The sequence below is a fragment of the Hipposideros armiger genome, unplaced genomic scaffold (assembly GCF_001890085.2).
Source record: "Hipposideros armiger isolate ML-2016 unplaced genomic scaffold, ASM189008v1 scaffold_533, whole genome shotgun sequence".
Classification (NCBI taxonomy): Eukaryota; Metazoa; Chordata; class Mammalia; order Chiroptera; family Hipposideridae; genus Hipposideros; species Hipposideros armiger.
In genome coordinates, this window is record NW_017731883.1 from 927895 (window position 1) to 949386 (window position 21492).

Consider the following 21492-nt stretch of genomic DNA (forward strand, 5'->3'; position numbering starts at 1 on the left):
ACAATCATAAGTCTTTATTTCTGACTTTTGGTGTAATTTATTTTTAGTTATGAAATTATTTAAATATTTTTTCTCTAAGAAATTATTTTCCCTCAGATGAAAAATGGCATACCTAACTGAACTTGGTGAAGATATGAAGCAAGCTGACTTCAGGAATAGAAAGATCCTTTACTGTGACTGAGGAGATCTTACATTGAATACCAGAAGAGAGGGGCTACTGCTGGGAGAAGGTATCAGAAATCCTTTATTCTTCTAAATTTCTTTTAGTTCCTTATTTACCCTCTTCCCTCTCCTCAACAGAGACACTATGTGAGCCAGTAATTCTAGAATTAAATGTCACTTAGCATTCTTAGTCCCTCCTGATCACCCATTAATGAATATAACCATTGTTCAAAAAGCCCAACAAAAAATTCACAAAAAATAATCTTCAAAACTCCTACACTTTAAATTACTAAATCACATCTTTATTTAGCAATTGAACAATTAAAGGTCACAACTAGTTTTTTTCACGTTTGTACCTGAATAACTATTTCTCAATCAAATTGAAATATGGCCCACAAATCACGTGATAGCATTTCACATAACAAATTGCTCTTAGTACTAAAACAGTTTTAATGCAAATCAGCATTTTTATCCTGTTTGCTATATTTAGATTTTTGTTTACATGAATTGCAGGAATTCTAATTTTTCACTGATATTAAAACAAATAAATACACAAGGCCTTTCAAGCATATACTAAGTGCAGTGACAAATGCACAGTGATTTCAAATTATGCAGTGTTGACCAAATTCAAGCTTACGCATTTTAAATGAATCCTACACTTCTTTGTTTCTTAATTAGGGAACAAGCCCTATGAAAAGAGATATATTTTTGTGAAAAAGGGGAAGAGTTAGTTTGAAAAATTAGGGGGCTAATTCCATTTGCTACTAGTTCAGTACAATGAAATGTGAGATGGCAGCAGAAATGTAAAACTATGTTTTAATTAGGAAATAAACTAGACTAAGTGACTTTTTGCCCTTCATATTTACATATAGCACCTGTTATAAGAAAAAACCCAAATTAAAACACTCGATACAGAAATTATTTTTAAAACCTCTACTTCAAAGTATCACAGATGAGTATATAGTAAACTTATCTGTCCTAAAATTAAGCCTACACTGTAGAAAATAAAGACTAGCTTTTCCTATTTGAAAAGACTACAATATGGATTGTAACTGCAATGACCTGATGCTGTAGGAACACTGGGTTGGACAGTTTTAACTTTCTAAGCACATATATTCTAATGCTAGAAAATGAAAACAGCTTAAACTGTTTTTTGTCTCTTAAATCCTGCCCTTTGACATGTATCTGAAGTGTCAGGACTTTGCCTCCTTCAATGTACTTGTGGTGCAGTACTAACTTAACCCCTAGGTACAACTTAAAACAAAACAAATGGATTTCCAAGTATTTATGTAATGTACAAAAACGCAAAGCAGAAATGATTACAGTAAACCAAACTTGGTTGAAGCTAGCTGAGAGAACTCAGAGTGCAGCATACAAGCAACTGGGTAGCTTTATTGTACTAAATAAATTACAGAAAAGTGGCAAAGCTAAAATTACACAAGTTACCCTTCAATATCAAATGACCAAGAGCTTGATGTAAAGTATTCAAACTTGGGTCTAATCAAATGAGCTCTACATACTAATCCGTTAAACTTTTTCAATATTTACAAACTCATAGGGTATTTTTAAATGTATAAATTAAGTCAGTAGTAAGCATGAAATAAAGTGCTACTATTTGAAATTCAAGGAATCAATTTCAGCATTGAAACGTGACCTACTCTACACACTGCAAGAAAGAATGAGTAATCTTGTCAACTCACTGAAGCGTGGGAAAAGATGGGGAGCAGAGAATCCCAGAATTCGGCTGGTATTTTCTTGCCCATGAGGGCAAATAACTGGGACACTACAAGTCAGGAGGAAAAACCAAAAAGCTTTTAAAATAAAATGTAAAATGGGCTCAATTTTGACTACAGTGGATTTGGGGAAACCACAAATCAGCACCTATTTGGATCTAAGATTGTAAGCAGGGCTGGGCCCCCTTGTGGACTTCACGGTGATAATTTCATTTAGCAATGTGGCATTTTATTTAGTTAAATAGTATTTGTTAAATTTTGGAAACTCCCAGGAATGAGAGGGGGCTGACAGTACTCTTTTAACAACTGTTACCAAAAGTTAATGAAGGGAGATATCCCCTTATAGTTAGTTGTCCAGGGTACTTCACAAAGACTCGACTGTAAAGGGAAGTTATGAGTTTGTACAGGTTGGAGGGCTAGAATCAGGTGTCAAAATAATGAAGGCTCCATCGAGTCAAGTTTAATGACTAATAAATAACAAATACTACTTTTTAAGAAATTGTGGAATTAATCATACATAAAGATTTTGGTCTAAAATATAGGGTTTTTTTTTCAGTTGTTTTTCTTCAACTGAAGGAACAGACCCTAAACATATAAGATACCACTGCTACAAGTAGAAGTTGGGCTTATCTAAGACACTGAGAATAAGGAGGCAGAGCTATTTGTCAGGGGCCTCTGCACATATTTACTGGTGAATCTTAGGCACGGTTTTCTGGCTTCACCAAATCACATGCTCAACAACAAAATCCTCATTTGTGGCTGCCATAGTGCCAAACGTGAGAACTTTCCTTCACGGTAAACACAATCAGCCAAAAACCAACCTTCCACACTCCAGAGAAGTCTAGAATTCAGTTATATTACACTTAAAAACAGTACACACACATTTTCTTCAAATTTCCTATTCCAGAGCTAAAACAAAGCAAAATGAAAAAGAATGTACATTATATTTGAAATATGTGTCAATGATTGTTCTTGTTTATAATGAAGTGGAATACATTCTTCCTTTCCTTCTTGTCAATCCCTCACTGATTTTTTTTAAACAAAAGTATCCTTAGAATCAAGTCATAATTCTAATAATTGAAAGATACATTCATTTTCTTTACAGCATGAAAGACATACAAATATCATTTTTTTCCTTTTTAAACAATGAAGTAAAAGAAGTTAACAGTTTCAGTCTTTCGTCCATAGAAAAATATTTTTCTATATCATTTACATCACAACAGATAGGAAAATTCTAGTGTTTAACTGAAACTTTTGTGACCACAAGGCTTTCAAACATTTCATTCTTGTATTTGAAATCTTAAAGGTTTCAGGAAGTTAAACATTAGAACTTCCTCCTAAAAGTGTAGTCTTTAACTGCAATATTGCTAATACCTTTCACTTTGTAAATTAAAAAAAAAATCTGTTTACTTATTTATGCAATGAACCATATCTAGTCAATATTGATGAATTGCATCCCAGTAGATACCACTTCTGGATGTCCATTTAGCTTGAATTACTAAACCAAAAACGACTACAAAACTTTAGAAATCAACAGTAAACTGTCATAGAAAACTTTACATATAAATAGCAGCAAATTTAGATATGGAAACAGAAATAACAATTTGGTGTCTATGATGACTTCACCAAGATTATAAAAATAAAATGTCTAATTTCTAGCTGAAATAGGGCTTGTTTTTGACAACACTGATAGGCGTATTGTAGTAATTGCTACTAAGAATGAAGTCTGTATATAATAAAAAAATTGTGTGGATAATAGTTGCAGACATTGTAAAGCAAGTTAAACCCCCCAAAATACAATTGAGTTTAATTTTATATGCTCTTTATAAAATTGCTGAAATTATCTTTAAGCAGTTAGCACTCAAAATGTTTTATGATGTAAATTCCTTTGTCTCTACACAATTCTCAAAAAATTTTATGAAACAGTTGCTACGACTTTTGTTGTAATTACACTGAGACACCAATAAATCTCTGCCAACAGATCAGTAACTCTGATATTTGATAAAATTAATCCAGTGGATTTTAATAACATAGCTATTTTACTTAGAGGAAACACACACAAAAATGATCGTAGAAATTGTGGTTGGATAGCTGAAGCAAATGTGGGAAGTGAGAAATGTTAATGTAGTTTCTTTGTTGATGTGACAGATTACATAAAAGCAAGCTGTCGCATAAATTATCTTTGTCTTGTCATATTATTAGCAGGTGTTTATTCCAACAAATATTTACCATAATGTATTTGTTAGTCTAAGTGGCTTAAATGCAAATTTACCTGAACTACAAAACAATTACTACAAAATAAAAGAGATGTAAACATATCCCACATTATTGTGGTATAAATAATTTTTATGAATTCAAAACTACTTTGGCAACCTTACCATCAGAATATTTTAAATATTCCAAAAACAGGTATTTACTGGAACATTGTTAAAAATTCTTATTTTCTTCTCCCTTCCTGAAAAGATTATAAAACAAGTAATGCTTTAATTCTACTACATGTTCACATTATGAACACAAGTTATTTGATTTTAAGTGGACATATATTCTAAATCTTAGTTCTATGTTTTAAGTGCTTTTCAACATTAGTCTTCTAACTTGCATTTTAGCATGTTTTTACACTGCATGTATGCCAGTCTAAATACCTTACAAAAGCTTATGTTCTCTCAGGCAAGCATGGCTAGCAAACTGAGTTGGGGTCTCAATTAGGATCACTTTTTAAAACCTACTTATTTTCTACCTTAAGTGACATCTTCTAAGGTCATCAAAGTTATTAAGTAAAATCACTGCCTGAGTATAACTTTTGAGCTGAAATATACATAAAAATCATGAGAATTTATGATATCCACATATGTTGCCTAAACTAATAGAAGGTGAGATTAGATAAAATCTTTCAAGTTCCTTTTAGCTCTCAAGGTATAGTGCTTCTAGTGGAGACAGGAGACTTTTGCTCAAATACCTGCTTAGACCTGATCAGATCTGCTAACAGATAATAAACAACTCTATAGTTAAAATAATCATTTACCTTTGTTTGTTAGCATTAGCTTTTCTGAAACACACAAATATATAAACACACAAAAGTATCTCTATGTGTATATATTAGTACTTGAAACCTTCAAGCAACTGTCTTAATGGCTTAACTTACCTTTACACATTTGAAGCCAGCTTTTACATATAAATTTTCTCTTTACTCTTAATCCAAGTGATCAGCCCTTTCTCCCCTCTTACTTGTGCTACCAGGCCAAAGGAAATTATTTCTTATGCTGTTACTCTGCCTCTATTTTGAATGGATACACTGGTTTAACAACTACTACCAATTCTTCTTGTGAATGGAAAGTCTATTCCAAAATAGTCCTCATCCTACGTATACAGTGCTGACACAAATTAGATGCTCAATAAAACATTTGAAATGAACATGGTAAAACCATCATAAATCAGAGGAAAGGTTTTCACAAATATTTCTTAGCATTTACAAAAGCCCTTTGATTCACCAACATCTATTTCCACTTGTGAGAATAACAGTCAGCATTTATAGATATATAGATAGATAGATAGATAGATGGCTGGAGGAGGGGGAAGAGTAGTTTAGATACTAGAAATCTAGCCTTTTTATCAAGCAATATTACATTGACATGAATGGAATCTAGAACTTCTTGGTGTACGAAAGCTAGGATGATTCCTAGAACCCTAAACAGACTGATAAACAGGTAAAAAAATTTCTTAGGTGTAATGGATAAAGTCTTATCTGTTGTGTGAACAGGGAAGCATAATTAGCATAGTTGTGAAGGATAATTTATTTTAAGTTTAAGATCCCAATAAATATGCCTTTAAAAAAGGATCTTTTCTGTACATAAAAATACAGACAGAGAATACACCCCAGATGAAAAACTGATACATGAGAAATTTAAATGTAATCCTAAACTTCTAATATATTATCATTTAAAGACCGGCATTAATGGTTAAAAAAGACAGCAGTGCTCGTTGCCAAGAAATTATTAGAGTTAATCTTAGAAGTGTAAACAAAGCCCTAAATTGAAGAACATGCCAACCATACCATTTATCTGTTTATATCTATGCAGCTGCATCTTTTAAAAAAAAAATCTATGGTTGTCATATTCGATCCATACAGTTAGAACAGTTTTCCTTTTAATTCAGGTGAAAAATACCTGCCATAACAGTTATTAATTATGTAGACCCCAACATAATTTTACTTTTTCACTTTTCAACTTATCCTCATGTCATATAGAGCCTAAATTACATTTATCTGTTGGTAGAGAATGGAATGTTCAAATAAAACTATAGTTATTTACTAATTTATACTGTCTTGACTATAAAATCCAGAAATAGATAAGAGAGTTTTTCTTCGACATGTTTACTCTTCTCTTTTACAAAGAACTTAAAATATTTTAATACAATAATTTATTTGGTATCTTGGCTATTACTGTTTAGAACTTAACTTCCTAAAATTTATTATTATGGATTTTGAATATTTGAAATAACATCGTTTAGATTACATTAAAGATTTTTAAAATGTACATTTCCCCCCTCATACTAAATGGCATTCCAAAATATCTACCAGTCAACTCTAAATTTTATCAAGACTATACTGAAATATTCAGAAACCACTAGCAAATGAATCTACTTTAACCACATCCATATAAAATAATTGTGAAATATAACATTTCATTAGGTGAGCAAATTTCCACTTATATTAAAATTGGGCTATTTTAGTTTTATCTCTCCATAGACTTGAAAAAAAACCAAAAAACCTGAAGAGGAAAACATACACATCCTCAAAGGGAATCAAATCCTCCATCAGGCAGGACAATCAAAACTCTCCATATTAACATGCTTATAACTTAGTAAATACATATAAACTGGAGTAATTTAATTGTACACAAAAATGACAAGAAGACCCTCATTTCGGTTATTGAGGGATGACATTTAGACACAAGTCAATAACATTTCATTCCTCGTTTGAAGTATCCCAACCAATAGGCCAGTGTGAACAATGCTTGATACGAACTGAAATGAATGCTGAGAAGTAATAATTTAGTTAGTGATAGAAATAAATCACAATTAATTGCTCTAACTTTAGCTTAGAGTATCAATATGTTTAACTTTAATGTGTATAATAGATACTACTTCCAAAGTTAGGCATAAAATAAATATTAAATTTGAAGAAAAAAGCATCTTTTCACTTGAGCTGCTAATTGAAACCCTTGTCCCTCAGGAAAGGAAATGTGCAGATTTTGAACAATTCCATAGCAGCAGAGCGCTCAGTAGAACAAAAATTACCTTTGCTTCTTGTGGCAAAATACAGGAATTGAGTAAGAAACAGAACTTCCTTACCCTTCTTTGACTGCATAAGTCTCAATACAAGAAGCTATTTTAAAATGTGAACTGATTCAAAATGCATAAAAATGTAAATGTACAAATATACATACATACCTCCTATTGGGGTCAAATGAGTGCCTTTTTATTAGACATACAAAGATGTCTCAAGGCACTTAAGGGGTTAAGACACGATGCATGCATTCCTTTACATCAAGTATGTGAAATCACATGATTTGGAATAAGCCAACCTTATGATAAATATAAGTTACATTATTAAATTCAAGAAAATTTGTAGATTCATATTTATACTTTCTATAAGATGCTGGTAAATGGACAATGTGCAGCATTTCCTGGGAAAGCAAATTCCACCTTTCTTCTTATGAACAGCAGGTCTCTACAGGGGGCATGGGGAAAGCTGTGCTGCATCCGTAGGCAGTGTACTGGCTAATATTGAAAATGATATTGCTAACATTTAAAAAATAAAATCTGGTCATCAGTATAGTAAGTACATGAATCACTGGAAAACACCAGCGCTGACTCCTGGTGTTTACTTCTTTTTGCTTTCAGAATTCAAGAGGAGAATAGAGATGATGATAATTCTGAGCTTTGTTTGTGGCAATTCTACCAGAAGGGGACTGCATGGCACCACCACACAATTTCATAAATTACCCTGAACGTACTCAGTTATTCACTATTTGTTCGGAGCAAAGCATGAAACAGTCTTCAAACACATGAATCATAAGTTTTAGAGAGTGACTTTTTTTAAACATAAAGTGCAACAGTGCTGAAGTTTTCAGTTTTTGTTAGTTCTTCATTGTTTTGTTTAGACGCCACTTCCTGCAAGCAGTATTATGGCACAGTGAATATAATGGAAAGCAGTTTCCAACACATATCCCAGATATTTTGCTTTCTTATTTATTTGATGATGTTGTTAAGGGTTTAACAAATCCTTCTTCATAAACTTTCAAAATAGCTTCACATACAAATCTGTATTGACTCTGAAAAATAAAATGTAAAAAATAGAATTGATCAGAAAAAGTAAGAAACAAAACAAAAAATGGGAACAACTCACTTGGCTTGTTTATAAAAGAAATGCAAAGTAAAACTGCACAGAGATGCCATTTTTCATGAACAGACTAGCGAAAAAAAAAAAGTCTGACAACATATTTTGTTGGCAAAACTCATTCATACATTGCTAGTATCCTTAGCATTACCACAATCCCTATGGATGGCAATTTGGCAGCATGTAACAAAATTACATTAATTTATCTATTGCCTCACCAATCCCACTTCTATAATAGGAATCTATGCAAAGATAAACTAGAAAAAGAAATTGAAAACATATATTCATATATGAGGTGATTTACTGTCGAATTATTTTTAGTAACAGAAAAGTAGAAACAATCCAAATTGCCATCAGGAAGGGACATGGTGAGTAATCTGTGGCATATCACATCCTCACAGTGGAATACCATGTTGTGGGGGGAAGAAAAGTCTATAGACCACTACAGAGATTGCAGGGTATTTTGGTTAAGTAAAAAAAGCAAGGTAGACAAAACTCCATACAATATATTACCTTTATAAAAGAAAGGGAGGATACAAATTCATCTATCTATCTATCTATCTATCTATCTATCTATCTATCTATCTATCTATCTCAATAGTTTTTAAAAAGCAAGGGAAGGATAAATCATTAAAAATGATTTTCTATAAAGGGAAGGAGGGAATAAGGTGCAGAAGAGAGATAAAGACTAGACTTCATTGAATATACATCCTTTCATAGATTTTACTTTGGAACCATAGAAATATATCCCATATTTAGACCATTAATTTAAAAATCTCTATAAATTGAAAATAACACAAATCAATGTGTATATCTAGTTACATAGGGAGGAGCTATTTCAAGGGATTTTAAATAGTAATTTGACCCTATCTCCTGTAGAATATCTCCAAAAAACAACAAAAAAGGAACTTTGGAAAAAACTGAAAATTCTTTTCAGTATCTATATGTTGGTGGTAGTAATGTTACTCTAGATATTCTGAGACTTGTTGGTAATGTGGAATAAAACATATTGAGTACTTGTGGTATTCTAAGTCTTTCATTGCTGGTATTGTAGAGAACCAGCATTTTTGTTAAAGAAGAAAGGGGATAAAAATGTAAGGTAAAAGATGTTAAGTAAAAACAATGTGGTTCTGTGTTTGTATTGGAAGCACAAGTATTAATTCATACGTTTTCCTACCTCTGGCAATTGGAAGATTTCTAGAGACAAATACTAACATTAGCCCAAAAATAATAAACCACCCTAGTGCTCAGAGGTGCTCCCTAAAATAATTTCTCAATAAAAAGAACCAGTACTTTTTGGAGAAATTACAGATTCTAACTTGGGGGCAGGAAGTGTACAAGCTGGGGCCTTGACGTCTTTACTGATGGCAAGGAAGCTTTCAAAGTTACTTGGGTCTTGACAAAAAGGCTCAGGAGCCAAGCTAAAGAGCTCCCACTGGCCCAAAATGGGACAATTTAGGCATCATTAAGAATCATAATTATAATGGGTAGAAACATATCATATATGTATAAATCCATGATTTCTGAATAATATAAAAATAAATGAAAGTAAGTGGTCACCACTTGGGAGAGGCAAATGAACCAACTCATTATATTGAAAACTCATAAATAAAGGGGTAGCATCAAGTGTTTATCTTGTCTTTCCTACAGAGACTGGTTAACCAAATAGGAATTTGATGAGATGAAGCAGATGAGAAGTTCCTCTTTAAAGAAGTATTCCAGCTAATAAATAAATAAGGAATGACAGGGTATCATCATTTTGAAAGCCCAACTAATTCATTAATGATACAGGCATTGATCACCCAAGGCTGCTTTGAGACCCTGCTTTCATTTGTTTGGATATATGCCCAGAAGTCAACTTCCTAGATCATATCATACATAATGAGTTTTGTTTTTACAATATGTGTCAGGATTCATATGTGGTCCATACATTTTGATTGGTTTATGTTTTCTAAATCTCTTTTAAAAAAAGAAAGGTATCTAAATTGGAAAGAAAGAAGTAAACTATATTTATTGCAGATGATATGATCCTTTATATACAGAATCCTAAGGAATCCACTTTCACAAACAAAAAACTATGAGAGTTAATAAACAATTTCAGCAAAGTGGCAGGATACATGATCAATATACAAAATCAATTTGATTTCTAGACCCAACCAATGAGTAGTCCTAAAATGAAATTAAGAAAACAATTCCACTTACAATAGCACCAAAAAGACTAAAAAACAAGAATAAACTTAACAAAAGAAGTGCAAGACTTGTACACTGAAAATGACAAAACATTATTGAAAAAATTTTTAAAAGACATATATAAATGGAAAGACATTTTATGTTCATGATTTGGAAGATGGAATATCATTAAGATGGCAACACTCCCCAAAATGAGCTACAGATTTAAGTCAATCTCTATCTTGCTTTCTTTTTCAAAAAGGACAACTGATTATAAAATTCACATGGAAATGCAAGGGACTCAGAATAGTCGAAACAGTGTTGAAAAAGAAGAACAGAGTTGGGAGATTCACATCTTGACTTCAAATTTTATTACAAAGCTACAGTCATCCAGACAGTGTACTAGCATAAGAATATACACACAAATCAATGAAATAGAATTGAAAGTCCAGAAATAAACTCTTACATTTGTGGTCAACTGGTTTTTGACAAGGGACCCAGAGACAATTAATGGGGAAAGAATAGCCTTTTCAACAAATGGGGCTAGGACAAGTGGATATGCACATATAGAAGAATAACACTGGATGGGCCGGCCGAGTGGCGCGATGTTAAGAACTGGCTTGGGACGCCAGAGGGCCCCGGTTCGGATCCCACATATGAGGGACAGTGACACTGCCCTCCACAGCTAAGATGCTGAACAACAGCTCAACCTGGAGCTGGGCTGCTGTGAGACGGCATAGGCTGCAGCCCCTGTGGCAGTGGGTTGCCATGGGCTACCGTATGTAGCCAGCAGCCAGCGTGAGCAGCCCCAGCCACAGTGAGCGGCCATCCAGAAGCCGGCGACTGATGTGCCTCGCCCGGGAAGAGCGCAATGATGGTGCCAACTTGGGCCAGTGAAGCAACGTCCTCCACAACTAGACTGAAGAACAAAACGACAGCAACTTGTCTGTTCCCCTTCCCCCAATTCCCCAGCACTGTTCCCATCCTCCCAATTCCCCAATAAAAAAACCTTTAAAAAAAAAAAGAATAAAACTGGAGCCCTACCTTAAACCACATGCAAAAATTAACTCAAAATGGATCCAAAACCTATTTGTCCATTATTCATAATAGTAAAAAAGTAGGCACTATCCAAATGCCCACCAACAGATGATGAGTGGATAAACAAAATGTGGTATATCCACAAGATGGAATATTATTCAGCCAAAAAAAGGAATGAAGTACTAACACATGCCAGAGGATGAATAAACCTTTAAATACTATGCTAATTAAAAGAAGCCAATCACAAAAACTACACTGTATGATTTCATTCATATGAAAGGTCCAGATAGGTAAACCTATTGAGACAAAGTAGATTAGTGGTTGCCTAGGGCTGGGTCAGGGGGAAATTAGGGAAGGTATGAGGAAAATGGGTATGAAGTTTTTTGCGGGGTGATAAAAACGTTCTAAAATTAGATAGTAAAGATGGCTGCAAGATTCTGTGCTATACAAAAAAACCCACTGAACTGTACACTTTAAAAGGGTAAATTTTATGGTATGTGAATTACATTTCAATAAGGCTGTTCTAAAATAAAAAAGACATGAATTATATGAGACAACTAGAAATTTGAATACTGGTTATTTGATAATATTAAAGAATTATTGTTAATTATACTTAGATGTGATAATGGTATTATGGTTTTGTTTAGAGGAAAAACACTCCTTATCGTTTAGACATATGCACTAAAATATTTATAGATAAAATAATATGATGTCTAGGATTTGTTTCAAATATGGGGAGAGTAGGTGGCAATACAGATGACACAATATGGCAAACGTTGGGTCTGAGTACTCAACATAGTGTTCATTTATATTGTCTGCTTTTGTGTATGTTTGAAATTTTCTATAATTTAAAGCTAAAAGGACGACAGGCACTTACTTATAGGATCATACAGATCAGCTCATTTCAGTAACTTTAATGCCACTGACAGTGCTAATATTTCACAATGGCTTATACAAAAAAAAAATCTTAACTTTAACTCTAAAATTCCATGATTCCTCTTTTGATTCCTGGAACATTATTCAGAATCACTATAGAACGCAATAAGTTAGTAGCTTAATTTCTCTGATTTCTGTTGTTGCTGCAATTTAAGTTCTTACGTAAAAAAGAAAGGCAATTTTACCACTGGTGTTTCACTGAAAGCAGGTCTATCAAGATTCTCCAGGTCAGGGGTACTACCATTCTTAGCATTCTCTTTGACTAAGTGATACAGGGCAATTCTGTGTAAGCCTCAAGAATTAACTTGTTAGAGTGGTGTTGTCATACATTTTGTGTAAAAGCCTGCACAGTAAATATTTTAGGTTTTACAGATCATATGGTGTCTACTGCAACTCAACTCTGCTACTGTAGTGTTAAAACAGCCATAAACAATATGTCAATGAATGTGCATAGCTGTATTCCAATAAAACTTTATTTACAAAAACAAGTGGCAGGCCAGATTTGGTCACAGGCAGTATCTGACAATCCCTGTGCTAGGGGTTATTAGTTCCTGGCAGGGAATCAAAAAGCTAAAAATAAAGTTTGGAATAAACAGTGATAACAAAAATCACCATGTTCAAGTACACACTTATACATGAAGTACAATACTTACAGGTGTTTGGATCATCATGGCTCGTTGATCTCTCATTGTTCTTACAATGTCTAGTGGATACACTGGTTGATTGCATTCAATGAGACACATGGCTGTTTCCATAGTAATAAGAACCCCAGTTCTTCCAATCCCAGCACTAAAAGAGACAAATATGAGGCAAGGTCTTACTGATACTATTCCATTAAACTTCTGTGGATTTTGTGCAGAAAATTAAAGTACTGAACCACAATATAGAAGAACAATTTGATTTTAATGTTTAATATTATAAATGCAGCAGGCCAACCAGAAAATATTTTGAAGATTGAAAAAACATGTCACATTTAATATAGATTAAAATGGTTTGTATCTACACTCTCCTGCATTGTTAGTTGTAAAAATACTATTTTAAAAGAATAATATTTCAGTTTTTAAAATATGAACAAGGTATAGAAACTTTTTGGAATAACCTCACTTTAAAATGTAAAATAACAGAATTACAATAATCTATCATTAACAAATACACAAAAGATAATATTTTACACACTCAAATCAGTTTTTAAAGCCAAAGTTAACTCTGATTAAACTTTACCATTGAGATAGCCGAGACCAACTTTTTGAAGTCTTCTCTGTGAATCTGGCTACAGTGGACACTGGACACTTAGGATAGGAAATGGCCAAACGAGTTTACCATTCCTGCCATTCTGCCTCTCAAATATTTGGTCTATAATGTGTTTTTGATGAGTTGAAAGTCTGTTCTTAAAAAGTGCTGGAAAGTTTAAGGATAAAGAGATACCTCAATACATTCCCTGAATAAGTCACTAAACAGAGGTGGCAGGATGGGGAGAAAATAATTTCTGTCTCCTAATCTCTTGGTTGGTGCCAGTGAAGGCTGGAGTCACTATACCTGGCCCTTTAAGGGCAGAAGGAGGCATGAGTCTGAAAGGAAGAGAGGACAGACTGCAGCTATTTACCTAGAGCTCCTGAGAGCACCTTATCTTGTGATGGTACTGGGTAGGGCCATTCCAAGAGATGTGAGAGTACTCACCAAAAGTCCTGAGGGGGACCACAGGCCAGGAAGGAGTACCTGCTGGGTGGGGGAAATCTAAACCTTAGGCTGCAACCAAATGCCTACATTACTGTAGTTCATCAAGTCTAAGATACCACCATTGGAAGACACATCTCAATTTCAAAGACTTTAAACTGAAAAAGACAAGCTTCTAAGAATCAGTACAATAAAAATTATTTTTACTTCTTATGATAAAGTTTCTGCCAATCATACATTGGAACATACCCTTTATCTTCTACTTTCAGAGCACAGCTGTGAATTCTAATTGTAGTGAAAAATCACAACTTAAGGATAAAATAAATTACACATTCCCTTTTCAAAATGACATCTAGTCAGCTATTCAATTATAAAGGACAGAAAATAGAATACCTGCAATGAACAACAATAGGTTCTTCCTTGCCAGCCCTCTTACTTCGTACATGACAAACAAATTCCAGAAAGTCACTTGAATCATCAGGGACCCCATGGTCAGGCCAGGCTATGTACTGGATCTGAGTGAGTTGACGACTCTCATTTTTCTAAGGGTAAATGAAAAATTATGTACCCTTACTTAGGAATTATCTTTAAAATATAAATAAAAATTCATGTCATTTTAATTTTAGAAGCAAAAAAACCCCCCCAAAATTACTCCCACTATTCCCCAAAAGTAATATATACACTCAATAACATCCAAAATTTCAACAAAAAAGAATCCATTTTATAGAAGCAGTTGTATTCATTTAAGTATCGCTACTTGGATCATTACTCTTCTTATAATTCAATTTCTATACTTGTATTTTTTAAGATGATAATCAAGTAAACAGGCAAAAACAAGTTAAGTTTTAGAAAAATGTTTAAAGAAAACTAAAGAACTGGTTGAACAAAAATGGCAAAGTAAAAAAAAAAAAATTATGAACAAAGTTGGGCTAATCCTAAAAAACACAAGTGAAATCATGGAAGATCAGGAAAATAAAATCTGAAAATAAATGTAAATTAAAAACTGAAGATTATAAAAACACAAATTCAAATCAGGGCTTAATTCTTTTTTAGGAGCCAAGAGTTGGTATAATAGAGAAAAAGCCACCGGATTCACACATCTGGACTCTGTCAGTTAAGGTACTTTCTTCAGCTGAAAATGAAATAACATCTACATCTCAAAGGGATAGTCTTATGTTGAAAGGATTCTATTAGAGGACCTATAAATCTCCCAATCAGCTGTTTGGAATCATATGCTTAACAATTGGTAGCTATAGTCATTCAACAACGAATCTGGTTATTATCATTTACATTAAAGGGAGTTTCCAGAAAAGACCATGAAAAAGTAAAGGTAATTAAGAAAGGGACTGGGGCTGGCCGAGTGACTCATTGGTTAAGAGTTGGCTTGGGAGCACGAGCTCTGAGCAGCAGGGCCCTGGTTCGGGTCCCACATGAGGGCTGGTGACACTGCCCTCTACAGCTAAGATGGTGAAGAACAGCTCGACCTGGAGCTGGGCTGCCATAAGTTGCTAGGCTGCAGTGAGGCTGCAGTGGGGCTGCCATGAGCCGCCATGAGCCGCTGTGAGCAGCTGTCCAGTGGCTTGCGACTGATCTGCCTCAGGCGGGAAGAGCACTATGATCGCAATACCAACATGGGCCAGTGAAGCGACGTCCTACACAACTAGACTGAAGAACAAAAGGACAGCAACTTATCTGTTCCCCTCCCCCAACTCCCCAAAATCTTAAAAAAAAAGAAAAAAAGACAGGGACTAATGCAAGAATACCTCAGTAAATTTAATAACTGTAAAAGAATCCTGTAACGATGAAAAATGAATTGAAGGTATCTAATTTAGACTACCTTTAATTATTATTGTTAACAAAAGAATTTAATGGTACCAATAAACTACAAGAACGGGTAATGTAAAATCATATTTTATTAAGTTTTGGGGTAGTATCTGTCTCTCCATTCATGTATATATGTATTTATGATAGCAAATTTGTTTCCCCAATTATATTTGGGTCAAACTTTAGAAACTAATTTGTGTATTAGCACAGCTCTGAGGTACTCAGGGTTTGCAAAGAAAAGCCACTACAGTATACAAAATGGCCGTGGACAATCCATAGGTGGAGAACAACAGAGACTATGCTGAAGATGTAAATATTATTTTATGTAACCATATACAGCCTATCTTTCATATCTACTTGAGAAAATGAAGAAATGTCTTATTAGCTTGCCTTGTATGTTAGACTATGAGCTATACAGTATGTACCCCTAAACACTAAATTCATTCTGATGGAATCTCTAGCCCAATAAGATTTTGAAACTTTAATTTTTTATTTCTTGTAACTTTAGCTTTATTCAATGCCAGATTCCTTTAATAGAAATCAGCACAACTTCTAGCTCCTGTTTTGGTCAGTAAGGCTCTATAACTCGTTGGGCTCCTTCAATCATACTCAGGGGGGTGAGGGCTGAGGGGGAATGGAGTTCTCATTTCCAAAGGCCATTGATGGGAAAGGCCTGGGTCTTCATAGCTTATGCTGTTTGCTCTTCTCTAGCGATTATTTCTTCTTCCAGCTCCCTTCAAGACCAAAGGTGGGTGACAGGGGAATATCTAGCTGCAGGCAGTGAAAGTGTGGTGTACTGTCGCTAACAGCCTGACATGACTGGCAGCATGCCATCCTCCACACACATCTTCCAATTGGGTTATTCAGCCATCATTTATTAATCGGTTTCCATTTTGGGCTCTGGATTTGGAAGCCAAGGTGAGTGACCCAGATGGCAGTAAGAAGAACTAGCAATTAGAAAGCTATAATCTATCTTTGGACGGTCCTGCCTATGACCTTTTCTCCTTAATACTGAGGAGACTGAAATTTCTCTCCTTTACACTCCTAAAAAAGGGGAATATTTTGACAGCTTACAAGTGTTCATTCCATTTCTACAGATGTACTCAAATGCTTTATTGATATTACTTGGTGGAAAAAAATGATTAACATACCCCTGGTATAATTTTTATGAATAGGCAAAGTATTAAGAGTAATAAGTATTTATTTACTAGATCCTTTTTCCACTGACCATTCATATTTACCTACAGAAATTGGAAATACATTTATTATAGTAGGAAAACACAATTCATGAGATTTCAAAGCATCCCAATCAATCAAATAGTTCAGTTATTTAAGATAATTATTTCCTAGTAACCAGGACTCAAGACTAAAACCATTTTCAACTTTCAAAGCCTTTACCTTGAACATAACAGTTCTAATGAATGAATATCTTGCCCTCCTACCTCTTGGTTAAATAGTGTTATCTTCCTGAAGATATATGCAGTGTTTCCTTCTTCTGAGTGGCAGGTGACTTGGTAGCATCCATAGGATGAACTTCCTGTGGGTTCTGGCCAATATTGGTGACACTTAACCTGAAATTAATATTTAAAATACATACATACATATAATTCAGGTTCTCTAATTTTTAAAATGTTTTAATTTTTAAGCACTTTAAAACTTACAGAAAAGTTACAAGAATATTTTAATGAACTCTCATACATGCTTCACCTAGATCTGCCAACTATAAACATTTCTTCTTTCCCCTTTTTGTTTCTTTATAATAATTGTTTGGATATATTTTGAGACTGCAAATACCCTGTTGACAACAAGCTTTCACCCAGTGTTTTACCATTTATGATTAATTCTTGCCTGAATCAATTACTACTATGAGGATGACAAATGGTGCACTAATTTTGGTATTTTTTAGATTTAAGTTAACAATGAGAAAGAATCTTCAACTAAAACGCCAAATGCAATCCATTTGTTTTCATAGTTAGGGTTTTAAAAAATAGCTTTATGACATATAATTCACATACCATACAATTCACCCATTTAAAGTACATAATTCAATTATTTTTAGTTTATTCACAGAGCTGTGCAACTATCACCACAATCACTTTTAGAACATTTTCATCACTCCCAAAAGAAATCCCATCCCCATTAGTCATCATTGTGCATTTCTCTATCCCATTTCCCTTACCCCACTCTGGACCTAGACAAACATTAATCTACTTTCTGTCCTCTATGGATTTAAAAGTTACAAAAAAGATTACATTAATGTGAATATTTTAACATGAATAGTATATACAATGTAATTTGAAAAAAGCCCAAGCAATGTGTAAGATTCAAGTATGACTTACTCTGCCACGTTCAACTTGTGTGGTCAACATTACAACCATGGAGGAGCCTTGTTCCCAAGTCATCTGCCAAAAATCTGTACAAGTGTGTGGTAATGGCCCTTGACAAGCAATGTACTGATTTATAATGCTAGAAGAAGGAATTTCCATCTAAAAAAAAATAGACACAAAAATAAGATCTTCCGCATTATTACTTTTGACTATAATCAAACATATGAAAATCACTCACTAAATGGTAATTGAATACAATTAATCTCAATAAAATGCAAAATCAGTAAAACAAATCTTCATCAACAATTTACTTTATCTGTAGAAGAAATGTATTGGAAATGGCCAGTAATTAGTGAAAACAGAAATTTTAGTACTTTCCAAAGACCATTATGGTTTTAAGAGCAGTTTTACAGAGAACCGGGTTTCAGAGGCAGAGACTTGGTACAGAAATAAAAAATACTTATCTCTCAACACTTATTGGTAAAATTTGTGAGAAGCAAAAGTTCTGCCATTTGTTTTAGTTTAGATTTTACATTTTATACATACACACATATATATATATATAACATATATATATATATGTGTGTATATATGTATACATATGTAATTACGTATACATAAATGTATATATAATAAAAGAATATTAGAAAAATATTTTAAAATCATTATTTTTTGCAAGAAGAAAGGTTACAAATATTTGGGGAAGATGAGTCATCATCCTACTATATTTTGAGATTATATTAAAAAGAAGAAAAGGTGACATGCATATGGCAAATGAAAAAATACCAAAGGGTGAATAGAGAAAATTTCCCTTCCATTCTATCCTTCAGTTTATATGCAGAGAGCAATCCTTTTTCTAGTTTCTAATATATCCTTTCAGAGATATTCTATATACCACACACAAATGAACATGCAAAACTATCTTCCCTTTTTTCTTGTAAAACATAATGTTGTTATGCATTGTTTCTTTTCCCTTACTTTATCTTTGAGATCATGTCAGATTAGTAAATAAAATTATATTCTTTTTAATGGCTATGCTACACAAATATACCATACTTTATTTAACAAACATTTAAGTTGCTGCTAACCTATTTGCTACCATAAACAAAGCTGCACTGAATACTTTTGTAAACCTAACATTTTTTAAAAAAGATTTTTATTGGGGAATTGGGGGATGGGAACAGTGCTGGAGAATCGGGGGAAGGGGAACAGACAAGTTGCTGTGCTTTTTTGTTCTTCAGTCTAGTTGTGGAGGTCATTGCTTCACTGGCCCAAACTGGCACCATCATTGCGCTCTTCCTGGGCGAGGCAGATCAGTCGCCGGCTTCTGGACCGCTGCTCACGCTGGCTGCCGGCCACACACGGCAGCCCATGGCAACCCACCTGCCGTCGCCGGCAACTCACGGCAGCCAAGCTCCAGGTTGAGCTGTTGCTCAGCATCTTAGCTGTAGAGGGCAGCGTCACTGGCCCTCATATGTGGGATCCGAACCGGGGCCCTCTGGTGTCCCAAGCCAGCTCTTAACCAACGCGTCATTCGGCCGGCCCAATTCCTTGCAGTTTTGATTTGTACTTTTTGTGAATTAAGTTGAGTGTATTATTTAACTGTTATTGTTATTTTTTCTAAGTGTTATAATGGTACTGTGGTTTTGCTAAAAAAATAAACAAATAAAAAAGTGTCCTCAGAAATACATACTAAAATAGTCAATCCTCATTATTCACAGATTGTGTATTTGCAAATTTGCCTACTTGCTAAAATTTATTTGTAACCCCAAAATACTTGCAGAGCTTTCATGGTTATTTAGAAACATGTCCAAAAAGGTGAAAAATTGGAGTCACCCAACATGTACATTTCCAGTTAATGCTGAAGAAGACACCGTTCTGCCTTCTTGTTTCTGCTCTCATACTGTAAACAAGTGTTCTTTTTGCAGTCTATTTAGTTTTTGAATTTTTGTGCTTATTGGTGATTTCACGGTTTAAAATCGTCCCCAAGGGTAGTTAGTGCTCAAGTGCTGCCTAGTCTTCTATGTGTAAGAAGCGATATGCCTTACAGAGAAATCACATGTCTTAGATAAGCTTCCTTCAGGCATGAGTTATAGTACTGGTGACTATGAGCTCAATGATAATTGATCAACAATGTGTATTAAATAAGGTGTGTTTAAATAGAAACAAGGTTATGTACTGATCACCTGACAAAAATGTTGCCAATAGAGGCTCAAGGGAACTTAACCTCTATTTCCCCTTGGAGCAAGGATTCAGTATTTACTAATTCAGGGTTAATGAAGACTTTATAGACTATCACTACCACAAATAACAAGAATTGACTATATAAAAAGTGATATATTTGGGATTTAAAAAAAATTATCTGGGGGGTGGGGTTTAGATGAAATAAGATTGGCCATTTGTTGGTAGTTCTTGAAATTGAGTAACAGGTTTATGGTGGCTGGTATCTTCACACTATTCTTTCTACTTTTGTAGATTTGAAAATACCATAAAATTTTTTTAAATGTCATTTGAACTTCCTTTTCTGTGAACTGTCTTTGTATAGCCTTCATTATTTTCATTGTACTGTATTTATTTTTCTTATTCATTTATACAGCTCTCTGTATATTGAAGAAATAAGCCCTTTGTAGTATTTTAAAAATTCAGTTTGCCATTTCACTTTGGTACTTTTTAAGCATCCCCCAGATTAAAATTTTTACATTGCCAAATTCACCAATCTTTTCTTTATATCATAGACATGTTTTCTAAGCTTAGAAAAAGCCTTCTGCTTTCTAAGATTTTAAATAATTCTAACATATTTCCTCCAAATTATTTCATGACTCCATTTCTTACATTGATTATTTTCATATATCTAACATGTATGTTGGCATCAAGACTGGTAGGTAAAGTTCATAGATAAGTGATATGATGTATGGATCTGTTTCAAAACAATCTGGGCACGTAGGGCATGGTAGGGGTATAGGTGAAACAAAGCTGGCCATGAATGATAATCGATGAAGCTGAGTGATGTGTATATCTACATAAATATAAAAGTTCATTTCACTTTTTCCTCTACTTTTGTATGTTTGAAATTTTTTATATTACAAACTTTAGGAAAACAGTAATAATTTTTTTTTTCTCCCAAGAGGGGACACCTCCTTATAATGATATATTCTATACACAGTAGACCTAACCCATTCACTAGGTAATGTTTTATCATCAATGATTTAAAAGGCTATCTCTGTCATAAACA

At 33.9% G+C, this 21492-nt stretch overlaps 1 protein-coding gene across 1 annotated transcript in view; it reads right to left on the minus strand.

The window, feature by feature from the left end:
* Positions 1 to 442: 442 nt before the first annotated feature.
* PTPN4 (protein tyrosine phosphatase non-receptor type 4) overlaps positions 443 to 21492 on the minus strand; it is a 195059-nt gene continuing 174009 nt past the window's right edge. The window contains exons 24-28 of the mRNA XM_019668705.1: positions 18273 to 18419; positions 17376 to 17504; positions 14503 to 14651; positions 13089 to 13224; positions 443 to 8227 (exon numbers count right to left, since the gene is read on the minus strand). Of these exons, the coding sequence (XP_019524250.1) occupies positions 8141 to 8227; positions 13089 to 13224; positions 14503 to 14651; positions 17376 to 17504; positions 18273 to 18419 (648 nt within the window). The 3' untranslated portion in view covers positions 443 to 8140. The remainder of the gene's footprint in view (positions 8228 to 13088; positions 13225 to 14502; positions 14652 to 17375; positions 17505 to 18272; positions 18420 to 21492) is intronic.